At 41.8% G+C, this 15,021-nt stretch overlaps 1 protein-coding gene across 1 annotated transcript in view; it reads left to right on the top strand.

The window, feature by feature from the left end:
- The window catches only part of kcnip3b (Kv channel interacting protein 3b, calsenilin), a 50,201-nt gene extending 37,475 nt beyond the window's left edge, over positions 1-12,726 (top strand). Inside the window, exons 3-8 of the mRNA XM_079515235.1 lie at positions 4,283-4,403; positions 4,567-4,636; positions 4,810-4,988; positions 5,830-5,934; positions 6,077-6,139; positions 10,914-12,726. Coding sequence (XP_079371361.1) covers positions 4,283-4,403; positions 4,567-4,636; positions 4,810-4,988; positions 5,830-5,934; positions 6,077-6,139; positions 10,914-10,961 — 586 coding nt within the window. The 3' untranslated portion in view covers positions 10,962-12,726. The remainder of the gene's footprint in view (positions 1-4,282; positions 4,404-4,566; positions 4,637-4,809; positions 4,989-5,829; positions 5,935-6,076; positions 6,140-10,913) is intronic.
- The last annotated feature ends 2,295 nt before the right edge of the window (positions 12,727-15,021 follow it).

The following is a 15,021-nucleotide window of genomic DNA, read 5'->3' as shown; positions in this document are numbered from 1 at the left end:
AAACATTTGATGAAATACAGTGCCTGACAATGAGTCCAACAGTCACACAACCAACCACAGTCTCATAATCGGAGCCTCGATGATTCCATGTACTTTGAGATAGGCCATTTCAACAACACTCAATTAATTTCTACAGTGGACTTGTTGTTTTGGTCTGGGATTAAGTTCCCCTTCTACAGCTAGAATTCTCAGTTTCAGTCAACTGGTGGTGAAAATGTATCTCTCCATGTCTCACAAATAGTGTATCCTCGATTTTCTTCTGTTGCTTTCCTCTTCCCCACTAGAGGACAGCAGAGATAACACATAAAAGAACAGAAAAAAGAAAAGAGAGTCAAGTCATCAAGTGTCACAGTGCCCAGGGGACTTTCAGCTAAGTGTATTCGTATTAGTTTTTCGCTGGATGACAGTTCCCCAGACTCCACTCAGGCAGCACGTTCTTAAATCTGTGTTAACAATCCCAGAAGAGATGAGAGCAATTAGAAAGTCTATCACAGTGCTAACTGGGAACATGGGATGCATGGCACCCATTCACCTATACCAGCGGTTCCCAAACCTTTTTGGCCATGCACCCCCTGTTATCTCCCGACCTAGCTGACGCACCCCCCCACATGGAAATATAAGTTGCATAAGCTATATAGAGGCATATATTTCCTTTTTGAGTGGTGCAAACCACTCCAATAACCAGCTTTGTCTGTATGTTTGTGTACCTGTGTACGTGTCCGTGTACCTGTGTACGTGTCCGTGCACAGGTGAGCATGGTTACCATGGTTAGTGTGTGACGTCAGACCATAGCTGATCAGACTATATAAGACCTTGCACCACTCAGTTCACACGGGTGTGATTTTAACCACATATATGCACATATGGTATATGAACCTGAATATGGCACATAGGCTATATTCTGCATATACTTGCCATATATTGGTATAATATGTTAATATATTTTAAATAAAACCATAGCACCACCATTAGCCTTTTCATGTGGCGCACCCCCTAGAAGGCGCTCGCGCACCAAGGGGTGCACGCACCACAGTTTGGGAACCACTGACATATACAATCACCCTCTGTGCTTCCTTAACCCATTCAGGCCTGACGTCGAAATTTAAAAAAAAAAGTTTTCTAAATCATGACAATTTTCGGAAAGATTTGAGGCACATTTTAACGATTTTTCAAAAATAGCAGACCTACAAGTTCATAGCGCGCCACTCGGTGGCGCGCTATGAGCTTGTAGATCTGCTATTTTTCAATAGCTAAATTATAACAATGTTTAAAACACCAAAAGGGGTTCCCGCCCCAAAATGGGTTAATGGTTAATGTGGTTAAACGCTAACGTGACATGGATGCGTTCCAGGTCTCAATGGATTAAAAGCAAAAGGTTACTCTGTGAGTCACTCACAATAGGAATAATGCTGAGGTAAAGCCTTTAATTGCTTAAAGCACTATTTCTCAGCAAGCGGATCAGGTAGCCTGGTAAAGCCCACCCAAAATTAATTAGCAGGATGTTCTTAGAGAGCCAGGGACAAATACAACTTGAATATGGGAATATGGTTTTATTCATTGGGTCCTGAAGTCATCGTCAGTGAACTGTTCAGGTCCCAACTCCCATCGGCCAAAAACAGTTTAGAGTTATTGACATCCAGTGCTGATATTCTGCACCCCGAAGTCCCCGGTTCTTTACTGAGCGTTTTAAATGGAACTGGGACAGAAGCAGGATTTCTTTGGTGTCTTTCATTTAGGTTAATTAGCAGAAGAGAAAGATGTGTAGGGGAGGGATGAACTTGAGGAGCCAGCAGAAGATAGTAATACTTGCAAAAGTGTTGGTGTGCTTCCTCTCATCACCAGAGATTTTTATCTATGAGTAAGTCGACCAACTGTAGTATTATGCCTTTACAAATTATATATAAGCCTGGTGTCAATCTGATTGGATATTTCACACTTTTGGCTCTATTTGTTTTAATTCGTAGTATTTTGTTTTGGGGGAGGGGGTTATTTTGCTACTTTTTTTTTTAGCTGTTTTCACATCAACAATCTGATCCACTTTCATGACCTCGATCCAGCAGTCCATTGAGGTCACAGCTGTCCGTCATGGGATATACCTTGAATGACGACTGACAAGAGGAATTGAAGAGAGAATAACATCGTCAAAAGAAAGAAGAAAGTAGCAGCGCGACAGAAAGAAAGTGGCGGGTGATTGACAGGGATTTACGCATCAGGTAGGGCTAGCAAAGACAATTGCAAAGCCAGTTTGAGACAGAGGCAATGCAGGCATGATGACTCTGAAGCTGACAGAGGGGTAGGGGTCGGTACTCGGTAGTAATAGGAGTGAGGGAGGTGGAGAGCAAAAAGGACCACAACCGAGTTGAGTGACAGAGAAAGAGAGATTAGAAAGAGCTCAAAGTCAGGATGAGCGTAAAGTGGGAGACTGAAGGACTCCTGACTGTGGGGATCGTCTGTCTAGTGATCATGTTCCTCAAACTGATGCACCTGCTGGGCCTCATTGACATCGCAGAGACCGGTGAGACAACCCCTGGGATGGAGTGAGTGAGAGAGAGAGAGAGAGAGAGAGAGAGAGAGAGAGAGAGAGAGATGGGAAAGGGGTAAAGCTTGTGTGTGTCAGAGTGGGGCGGGTAAGCGGAGAGGGGTGGAATGGCAATGAGTTGAAGGAGCAAGTACCAGCGAGACTGATTTAGTATTTTTCAGGTTCTGGATAAATGATGTTTTGGCAGTTTATAAAAAGAAGACCTGCAGTTTGGGAGTTTATTGAAGTGTACAGTGTTATTTTTTTCTTTGATTGTGCCTTATTAAAAACAGGAGAGAACAGGAAGGCCCTATACAGAAAACTTCCACAACCAATAAGGAATAATACTGTAACACTGACTGGCAAAAAATGATCTAGAAATATCATCAAGAAATGGCTACTTGTGCAATTTGCAGTTTGAAAACTCTGTGAACTGTGAACAAAATTAGTTTTGTAACAAAAATGTTAAACTTTGCACCTGCTGTATACATGGGAATGTCCAAATCTGTCTGGTGTTAGAAAGGCAGAGAAAGTGAGAGAGCCCTCATGGTGGTTTGGAATGTGTGAATCATATAGCGTTATGTCCCAGTCCCACACAGTTCAACTCCTGCAGTATTTATCTCCCTGGTAGTAACTAGTAACATGGACATAGTAACTGGTCTGTACTGTAATGTATGTGACAAGAGTATGTCCTACAGAGCAAAAATCCGGTGTTCATGTAGCTCTGAAAATGTAAATTACGTTCAGAGAACGTTTTTGCAGTTTGGTTTGTGCAGCCTAATTTTTCCAATGAACATGAGACGAAGGGTCTGCTGTGACTTCACACTGCGTCCTGTCTTCACAGTACTTTTGGGTTCACATTAGACACCTATACATACATTCTGTTTTACTGCTCTGTTGGATGCTTTCTGAGAATAATAACGTGATTCCTTTCCTCTCCAGACCACTTGCTGACCATCATAGTTCCATCCCAGTAACTGAACCAACCTGATTGTTTTCTTTGTTGTTTTTCTTGTCCTCCTCTCACTGTCGCTCTTCCACCTTTCTCCATTTACTCTCACTCTCTCTCTCTCTCTCTCTCTCAATCTGTCTCTTTCGCTCTCAATCTCGCTCTCTTTCTTCCTCTCTCACTTTCACTTTCTCCGTCTATTTTCCCATCTATATCAACACACATCCTTCTCTGTCTAAAGATGGTGAGTATGGAGACTTTGAGAACTTTTTTCCCCATTCTCTCCCAGTCATCCAGTGCTTTCTCTTAGTGATGTGTGAACTGAAACCAATGGTGCTGCAACTTAAATTACCCCAGTAATTGGTTCACGATTAAAGACGAGAGCCTTTGATTGAACTTTGAGTCAAGTTGTTATTTGCTCCATTGTAGTTGTAGATCCCCCCTCCAAAGCAAATCGGGTCTACGTAGCTCTCATTTGGTGACAACTCCGCTATAAAAGAAAGTATCCCCTCTTTTTTCAGTCCCGTTTTTGTCCTCTCTCTAACTCTGAGTCTGCACCTATATCCAATGCCTGTTTGATGTGTTCTCCCTTCTCCTCCCTCCCTTCCTCCATGTTGGCCTGCCCTGCATCTATGCACTCATCCTCGACTCCCACCCCGCCTCTTTTTTCTCTTGATCTCTTCCTCCTTCCGTCTTTCCCTATTTCTCTGTCTCTCTCTTCTCTGTCCATCCATCCACCTCTCTCTCTCTCTCTCTCTCTCTCTCTCTCTCTCTCTCTGGGTCTCGCTCTCTCTGTCTCTCTCTCCCACAGACAGTAGTTACATTGACTTGGAGTTGTCCACGGTGCGTCACCAGCCCGAGGGACTGGACCAGCTGCAGGCTCAGACCAAGTTTACCAAGAAGGAGCTGCAGTCTCTCTACCGGGGCTTTAAAAATGTACGTCAGTCCATGAAATGGTCTATGGATTAGAACTGAGACTGAGTTTTATGGATTGCTTTTAAATGTTTATATACCTAAAATGTTTTAATACAGACACCCCCATCTCTCTCTCTCTCTCTCTCTCTCTCTCTCTCTCTCTCTCTCTCTCTCTATCTTGCAGGAGTGTCCCAGTGGCTTGGTTGATGAGGAGACATTCAAGTCCATCTATTCTCAGTTTTTTCCCCAAGGAGGTTAGGAGATTTAACAAACTCTTCCCTCATATCTATCCTCTCACCCGCTCTTGTTCTTACACAAGGGGGGATACATTCTGAATTATTTTATGGTCAATCCTGTTCTTTTTTGTCTTTGTCTTTTGTCCTATGTCACTCTCCGTCCCACTCTCCTCTCAACTGCTGTGGCACAGATGCGACAACCTACGCTCATTTCCTATTCAACGCATTTGACCCGGACAGAAATGGCTCAATCCGCTTTGAGGACTTTGTCATTGGTCTGTCTGTGCTGCTGAGGGGCTCCGTCACCGAGAAACTCAACTGGGCCTTTAACTTGTATGACATCAATAAGGATGGATGCATCACCAAAGAGGTGCATGTTGTTTATCATAATTTATAATCCAATGCATGCTAGAGTACTGATCTTCAAGTTAACGATGCAGAAATGTGACTCGTTGTTTTCTTATCAGAAAGCGACACCATCCTACTACGGAGCATATTAATAGGCTTTTAGCCTGTATAAGAAATATTTCATGTGGATTTTTTTGTTTTGTTTGGATGGATTATGGATACTTTGCTTTGTTGCAGTTTTAATAATAATTAATGATAGTTATAGCACTTTTCAAAAACAAGAAGTTAAAAAGTGCTGAACGTGAAAATATGAGTATGTATTGTAAGCAGTGCGTAAAATATATTGAAATACACCAGAATGGATTTGGGGTTTGGAAGGCCAATGATATACAGTCCCACTGTAAACCACTGCTATGTACGTAGAAGTAAATATATATATATATATTCACACAGAGAAACATTAAAGAGGTAGTGCCGTGATCCCCCCCACCCCACCCCTAAAACATGATCATCAGGTACTATGATTATACTAGGAGAAAGATCTTTTTAAAAAAAGTGTACAGAAAGTGTTAAAATTATGTTTTTATGTGGCCACACCCACCAGTTCATTGAGTATGCCTGGTTTGCCGAGTGGGTGGTGGTGATCCACCTGAACTGTATGATAAAGGGTTAGGGGAGGGGATGATATAAACCAAAAATACACAGGCAAGACATATTTCAATATTCTAACCACACCTGGGGGTCTATTAGAGTAATGTTAACTCCATAGACACATATGAAACAGAAAAAGTACAAAACTCACGGCACCATCTTTAAATGTCCACTTGCTCTGAAATAAGCTTGTCTCTCTTCTCCTTTCTCAGGAAATGCTGGCGATAATGAAGTCAATCTACGACATGATGGGGAGGTACACTTACCCCTGTGTGCGAGATGAAGCTCCTTCCGAACACGTCGACAAGTTCTTTCAGGTTGCACACACGTGAAGACACATGCACACCCATTCATACTGTTTGTTCTCCACTCTGCTCTACTGAATGTCACACAGAATGTCAGACAAGAGGCCTGACTCTTTCCATTATTTCCATTGTTCCTTTCCTTTCCTACCCATAGAAAATGGACCGAAACAGAGATGGCGTGGTGACCATTGAAGAGTTCATTGAAACATGTCAGAAGGTAACTCACCTTCCTTGCACGCACAGAATAACATGCATTACATGCATTCACATACATATGTTATACAGTAGGTTGAGTTCAACTTCAACCAATTACTTTTTTTTTTGTATAGAAGTATTAGAGACAAAATAAACTACCTTGCAAAGAGCAGAAATTTGCCCAAGACATGGAAAACCAGATTACCTTCTTGACATTTGACCACCAAATGAATAGATAAATAGATACACCAAATAGTACATGACATGCCATGGCCTTGTGTTACAGTGTTGTGATTCAGTGTTGAGACTCAAGTGGAGATAGTGACATACAATAAATGCATGTATAAATGCATGGCCAGGGGATTCTCTTCTGGCTGAAGGATAGATATTTAGTTTTCCATGCTCAGAATCAAATCCAGCTGGTTACATATATACCCTTGACCCATATTGGGTTTTCCTGGTGGGTGGAGGACACAGGAAGAATGTATGTACAGTATGTACTGTGGGATCACAAACCGCTCATTACGCTCCTCAAATCAAGGGCGTTAGATGACCTACAGTACCTCCCAGGATACTCCGATTCAGACTGCGGCTTCTCAGGTTCACCTTTGACATCATACACGTGCCAGGCAACGTACCTGGTAGCAGCAGATGCGCTGTCAAGAGCACCCCTGCCGGAGAAACTCACCAGGGTTGAGGAAGAACTGGAGAGAGAATGCAAAGCATACATTGCCAGTGTGATAGCTCATCTGCCAGCATCACAAGCAAAACTGGAGCACATCAAGGTGGCACAAAACAGTGACGACACATGCATACGCCTAAGAAACCTCATGAAAAGGGGCTGGCCTGCTAACAGAAGAGAAGTCCGTGAAACGCTGCTTCCCTATTGGCCAGAACGGGCAGACTTGCATGAGGGAGAAGGCCTGATTATGAAAGGAGAGATAATGGTTATCCCAGACCACCTGAGGCCAGAGATTCTACAAAAGATCCACCAGGGGCATCAAGGGATCAACAAATGCCTCGCTAGAGCAAGAGAATCTGTCTGGTGGCCAGGTATCACATCTCAGATTAAACAGATGGTGGAAAGATGTGAGACCTATGTACGTGAAACCCCGACACCAGTCGAACCACTAATCACAACAGAGTTGCCGAGCGGACCATGGCAGAGAGTGGGCGCTGACCTTTTCCATTGGAATAATGGTGATTATCTAGTCCTGGTTGATTATTTCTCCAGATATATAGAAGTTTGCAACCTACCTAGTAGCACTGCAGCAAAACAGGTTATTGAGAGGTGCAAGGCTGTCTTCTCCAGGTTTGGCAGCCCTCGTTCTTTTTTTAGCGACAATGGGCCCCCGTTCTCCAGCCATGAGTTTGCCCAGTTTGCTAAAGACTTTGATTTCACGCATGTGACGAGCAGCCCCAGATATCCCCGTAGCAACGGGGAAGCGGAAAGGGCGGTTCAGACTGTCAAGTCGCTCCTCGCAAAAGGAGGGGACTTCCACGTGGTTCTGATGGCATACAGGGCCACACCACTTGTTCATGGGAGTTCCCCAGCGCAGCTGCTGATGGGGAGGAGGATCAGGACACCGGTGCCCGTTTCATCAGGACAGCTACGACCACAGTGGCCGGATCAGGGAGAAGGACACTGCTCTGAAAGTACAGCAACAGCAAACCTACAATCGCAGACACCGCACACAGACTCTGCCACCTTTACCAGTGGGACAGAAGGTATGGGTCATGCCAACAAAGACACAAGGGACTGTTCTGGGTCCTGCACCCACACCACGCTCCTATGTGGTGGACACGCCTGGAGGACAGCTTCGCCGCAACCGTTCTCATCTGAGGGTGGTGCCTAGCAGCTATACCGCAAGCTATAAACACTACCAAGTCAGGGCGAGTGTCTAAGCCTCCAGATAGACTTGACCTTTGAAAGAGGGGTAGGGTCAGATAGACAGGGGGAAAAGACAATGGACAGCTTTGAATGTAGGTAAGAAATAGGTACTTGTGTTTGTTTGTGTTAAAAAAAGAAAGGAGAAAAAAAAAAGAAAAGATGAATGGAAAAGAAAAAGTGGTGCAACACAAGAGTGATATCTTATTGCAGTTTAAATGCATGTTCAAGAAAAGTTTATAATTTTGCTTTTGAGTAATAGATTATAATGCCCTGTTGATGTTGTTCTAAATGTGCAAATCATAAAATGCAACATGTTCTGTTGACAGTTCCAAAGAGTCTAACCTTCAGCTACAAGGGGGAGATGTACAGGTGCCTCTAGAGGGCACTGTGGGGGTTTTGGGAGGTTGTATGAGACAGAATGAGAATGACTTGGTCAGATGACGTTTGTCAATAAAGTTGTATGTTATCCTGACGTGGTTGTCTATATACATTATCACAAGAATAGAGTAACTACACACATGTGAGAAACTTTTTAAAATTGAACTAGACAACTCACCCTTTAAAATGAGATATGGCATGGGTATGTACGGTGTACGCCCAGCAGAAAAAACTTCAACCGGGCATAACTTTTTTTTATTATCCTAGAAACGCTACATAGTGTAAATGCAGGCTCTTTTAAATGGCTTCCAACACAAAAACTAAACATTTTATCAACTCAGTTCATTTTTTTCCTGGAAGCAGACAAGTCAAGCTTTTTCTGAAGGTCTTTCGTTGTCGCGCATTCACAACAGAGAATTTTCAATAAATCATTCAAAAACGCCATTCTGCCATAGAGAATCCTATCAACCAGGGACGAATAGTTTTCATAATCCTCATGGGGGCCGAGATCCCTGGTCCAATTCCTCATGGGGGCCCTGGCCCCCCGGCCCCCACAGACTCTACGTCACTGCTATCAACTACATTGAAATGCCTTGGATCTGGCAAAGAGTTAATAACCTAATGTACCTCTATATCCACCGCCTGGATTCTCCGGCCCCTGGAAAAGAAGAGAAATAGAGACTGTAGTTGTAGTTTTCGTCCTGACGAACTCTCACCTCCTATCTGCCTTTCCTTGTAACTTCACTTCTAAATAAATCTAGCCTGCGGGCGAATACTGACAACTGCTTCTGTCTTGGTTTTGGTCAAGGTGCGACAGTAAGTACAAACTTATTGTACAGAATTCCAATATCTCCCTCATCTTTTTTTTGAGTGGTGTAAACCACTCCTACAACTGGCTTTGTTGTGCAGAAAAAATGAGCATGGTTGCTATGTTCACCCTGTTCACCCGGGTGTGATTTAATTACGTCAGACATGATTTCATTACGTCAGACAGGCTATATAATACCTTACACCACTCAGTTCACACGGGTGTGATTTCTTTTTAATAAATCAACTCAACCTTGACCTACAGTATTATGTGGTTCTACAGAATACACAGAATGTGTACTCCAGAAGAATACACAAAATATTATGGTAATATGTTCAAGTCCTTCAAGTTCAAATACATTGAACTGTCTGAGTTCGTTTTTTTATTTGTTGAATGTAAACAACTCAATGTATTTAGTGACCTCAGGGGTTTCCAGTGCTGGATTAACTGAAGGTCTTTTTTATTCAATTGCTAATCACTGTTTTGGGAAACGGCAACAAAGCACTGCCACCAGCGTTGTGTCTCCGTCACCGTCAGGGAATGTTCCCTTTTTGAGTGGTGTAAACCACTCCTACAACTGGCTTTGTTGTGCAGAAAAAATGAGCATGGTTGCTATGTTCACCCTGTTCACCCGGGTGTGATTTCATTACGTCAGACATGATAGTGCAGAAAAAATGAGCATGGTTGCTATGTTCACCCTGTTCACCCGGGTGTGATTTCATTAAGTCAGACATGATTTCATTACGTCAGACAGGCTATATTACACCACTCAGTTCACACAGGTGTGATTTTTTTCTCTTCCCCATAATGTTCAGTTTTTGAAATTGATGGTTGTATAAAAAATATTTGATTGTAAAATGAAATGTGATTGATATTTGGGTCCATCTAAAATGAAAATAGTCTTTTTCACATGCATCATGTTTTTTCATAGTAAAGCAAATATTATAGATATACAATGTAACCAAGAATTTTTCATCCACAATTCTGTTGGACAGTGGGCACTGTAATCACATGCACATAATTCAATACATGAGATGATGAAGACAAGGACATTTCTTCTGTTGAATGCATTGCAGTAGGCCTAGAGATGTGTAGATCTCAGTCTCACACTTATTGTGGTGCCGCTGCCTTTTCATACACCAATGGTTCCATGACTCCTTCTGTCAACTGCAACCATAGGTACAGTATGTACAGTATGGCCTTTGTACATTAGGGCGGAAGCTGAGATTGCTACAACTTGCATAATACTAGAGTAACACAAAGCTGTCTCCTGTCTGTGTCATCATCACGACTCTTGTGTGTCTCAAGACGATGGCATGTAGCAAGTAGCAAGTAGTGGCATGTAGCAATATCCTAGTGTCCTATAGTCACTCTTCACTCCTCAAATTGGTCCCTCTTGATGGTTTTGGTTTTCCGGACTGCAGCTTCATGAATAGACAAACAACCTACTTTTATGTTAAGATAAGAGATTGTGGATGCATACATTTCATTTTGGTTGTAGTATTGTCCCTATACTATGTCAGGTTAAATAAATGTATACCTTTTGGATTTTCAACGTACATTTAACTACTAATTCTAATACAAAGATACAATAGTTTCACAGTCACTTCGTGGCTTCACGAATAAAAGCCCTGAGGATTAACTCAGACAAAAATGAACATTTTGCACTTAATTTGTCCAGGGTTCTAAACTGTTGACCTCGCTCTTTTTGTTTTTCAGGACGAGAACATCATGAACTCCATGCAGCTCTTTGAGAATGTTATCTAGACCCAAGCAGAGTACTCTTGTTTTTCGATTCCTATCTGTCTTTGTTACAGAGTACACCCAATGAAATGCAATGCATACAGATAGAGACCCAAGTAGCCACGCATTTATATAGTCTCTTAACTGAACAATACCAATAGGGAAATTGATCCAGGAATATACTGTATGTTGAAAACTACACAGGTTTTTGTACAGAATCATTCTCCTTCACCTGTCTTGCCACTGCTTTTGGATACTAACGGGGGACTGCAAGAGACTTCTTGGACAAACAGAACAGGAGTTTGAGGAGAGGAGGGATTTATGGATGATATAACACATAATACATGTATCTTGCTTTAATACACACACTTTCTATTTTACACCCACGCGCACGCACGCACGCATGCACGCACTCACGCATGCACACATGCACACACACACACACACACACACACACACTGTATAGTAGCACTGAATGCACTGAACCAATTAAGTTGATGCTGCTGATCATCACCAAAACCACAGCAACGAAAAGAAAATGAACTGAAGCATGTTTGTCAGCAAATATGTGATCATTGTGATGTGGAATTAGCTTGCACTAAGATTTGATCTCTATGTATAATGTGCCTAAAACAAAGGCATTGTAAGATAGCATCTGTTGAGCGACTACAGGAGCTTGATGTATAAATAAGTCGCTGAGAGGCGATGGGATGGGCCAGGTTGTCAGACGCGCTCCGCAAACAAAAGAAACTTGCTGGGTCCAAAACAATGCGTTTAAGTGGTTTTATTGAATCAGTGTGAAAGGTGCTCAAACATAAAGCAAAGTAGCCACAGCGATCAAACGTAAATAAAGTAAATAAAGGAAAGCAAAATAAGCGGCATAAAGCGGTCAACAAAAGTACGGCGTCCCAGACACCCCCTCTCTCACTGTGTGTTCAGCAGGTGCACAGGTGATGTTAAAGATAACTAGGTCCGCCCCTATGCCCGTCAATCAATCTTTCACTTAGACACCAGTGACAGCCCATTCATTTCATTGACCATGACCAACATATAACTAATAACCAACATAACCATTTCATGGCTCCTACAGCATCTAAAGCCTGAGTAGAAGTGTCTATTTGTACTAAATGTTTTGATGAATTGAACATGGTGGACCCTATTGTAAAACAAGTGTAATGCTTAATTGGGTCGTCCACTCACAGTTAACAGTCTTTTGTATTGAGTTTGTGCTTGAAATGTACTGTAATTCTGCATACTGTTCATAAATATTTCAATCAATCAATCAATGAGTTATACTTGGTTGTGTGCGAGTGCCACGCTAACTGAAAATAGCCCATCTGCATTTACTATTTTTGGTGCGCGAAACCCACATGCAACTAAATCAGGCGTAATAGACCACTGATGGAAGCCAGTGTGTATGTATATAGATAATACGACTTAATATCCAGAGTTGTAATGCTCACGTCTGTGCAGCACAACAGTTATGGTGCAGGAACGGATACAATTGTATCTGTTCTGCGCTCTATATGTTAATCGATTAAAATGTAGCTGTGCTCTTCATGTTCTCTTCACTGAATTTACGTAAATGGTTCTACAGTCAGCTATTACTCATTGTTTGTTTTTTATTTCCCTAAGTCTTAAAAGCAAGATTTCTGTTTGGCACAGTGGAGTTTATGTGCAGGAATAAAAGGAGTGTTAGAAAAGTGTGTTGATGGTATCCAGTTTCAAAGAGCATGCTGCTGACTGTCAGTGCCATGTCAGTAATGTACAGTACAGTAGGATCTTTGTGATGTGGAAGTGCCATGGTATAATGTACAGTACAGTAGGATCTTTGTGATGTGGAATGATTAAAGATAATCTCTACAGCTGTGACTTCTCCTCTTAATTCCAGACTAATGAGTCACTTTACATGGTATTCTTGAATATGCAGACAAAGATGACAAGGCAACAAATCTACTGTAGGGGTAAAGAGCGGGAAACCCTTGGCATAATGTACAGTACAGTAGGATCTTTGTGATGTGGAATGATTAAAGATAATCTCTACAGCTGTGACTTCTCTTAATTCCAGACTAATGAGTAACTTTACATGGTATTCTTGAATATGCAGACAATAAAGATGACAAGGCAACAAATCTACTGTAGGGGTAAAGAGCGGGAAACCCTTGGCTTGTCTCTGTCAGACAGTTCAAATATTAAATTTAACCTAGTTTGGAGTGGATTTGTTCAGTGTCTCTGTATTCAACAATGATTTAGAATAGAGGTGCTTAACAGTTAATTAACAACCTGGTGAAAGAGTGTCTTTGTACCTTAACCTGGTGTCTTTGTACCTTAACCGTGCCAGTACAGGGTGTGTACAGCCTGTGTGCATAGGCGGATCTAGAAATTATGGGCCCCTGGGCCACCGCCATGCAAAAGGGCCCCCCACCACCCCGGAGCTTTTTTCTTTTTCTTCCCGACGTGGCGCATACTGTCTGCACACGTGTACGCATAACTATTATGACATATAGCCTATAGGCCTGCGATATTCAGGATTTACAGCAAGGGATTGCTTAAAAATAATAAACTGCCAAAAACGAAGCCAAATAAATGCAAACTGAGGGTTTAAACAGTGCAGTAGTGCAGTGTTTCCCAACCTTTTTTGTCCCAGGGCACACTTTTCATAGCCTAAAAATCTCAGGGCACACCTAGATATACGGTGTATAGGCCTATCTATATACATATACATACATATGTGTATGTATGTGTATATATTTATATATTTATATATTTATATATTTATATATTTATATATTTATATATTTATATATTTATATATTTATATATTTATATATTTATATATTTATATATTTATCATTCAATATTTTGAACTAAAGTTCATGGTTCCAAAAAATGAACTATTTTAGTTATTTTTCGTTCTTTCTTTTTTGAATTATTATTATTATTATTACCACAGTACCACAGCCCATAGCCATATAGAACCTCAGACTTTATTGAATAAAAAAACTTTGGGGGATGTAATAATAAAATTAATTCCTCATATGCAATGTAGCTCATATGCAATGTGAAATGCCACCTAATTCTTAATCCTTTTCCTTGTCTTTATTATTGGCCAACTTGTGAAAGCTGCATGCTTTTATTGTGAAGGGTCTCAGTTCTCACAGCCTGCATATTTCCACGTGCTAAAAATTGCTGATCGACAAGCTCACAACGCGTTGCGTCCGCAACGCGTTGTGAGCTTGTAAATCAGCCATTTTCAGCATGGAACACGTGTACGACGAAGAATAAATTAAGCTATAATATTGCTTTGGGGGAGGGTTAGTGTTATTTTCGGTCAAATCAGGCGGCACACCTGGACACATCAAACGGCACAGTAAAGTGCCGCGGGACACAGGTTGGGAAACACTGCAGTAGTGTACCGTATCATGATGGTTTAGGTTTAACTTTTGGGGTTAATTTATTGACACAAATGAATAAGCCCATTGTTAATAACAGTGACAAGGACCGTGTGCGTCACTGTTATTCACTGTTACCCATTTTTTGGGGGGGCCCTGAGCTTGAGCCTCGATCTTTGAGGTCACGCGGACGCTCAAGCTCAGGGCCCCCCATAGCTCAGGGGCCCCTGGGCCTGGTCCCAACAGGCCCTGTGGATAATCCTCCCCTGCCTGTGTGTAGTTCAACCCGGCCAACTCGCTTCTCCACCAGCGTCAACTTCAACTTGTATTGCTGTATTGTCACAGCACAATTTATTCGCAAATTGCAGGTAAAAAGATAATCATGAGGAAAAAGTTAAATGTCTTATAACAAAATGAAATTTGCATAAGGTAGCCTACATGAAAAATGGTGTGTGTGTGTGTGTGTGTGTGTGTGTGTGTGTGTGTGTGTGTGTGAGTGTGTGTGTGTGTGTGTGTGTGTGTGTGTGTGTGTGTGTGTGTGTGTGTGTGTGTGTGTGTGTGTGTGTGTGTGTGTGTGTGAGTGTGTCTGTTATTTGAATCTTCAAAATACATTTTTTATATATTATTTATATTTACAAGCATTATTTATATTTTCCTAATCTAATGCTATTTGTTCTATTGTTGGGATTGGA

The sequence above is a fragment of the Electrona antarctica genome, assembly GCF_951216825.1.
Source record: "Electrona antarctica genome assembly, chromosome: 12".
NCBI lineage: Eukaryota > Metazoa > Chordata > Actinopteri > Myctophiformes > Myctophidae > Electrona > Electrona antarctica.
The sequence above is the reverse complement of the archived record's forward strand: the minus strand, read 5'-3'. Positions and strand labels throughout refer to the sequence as shown.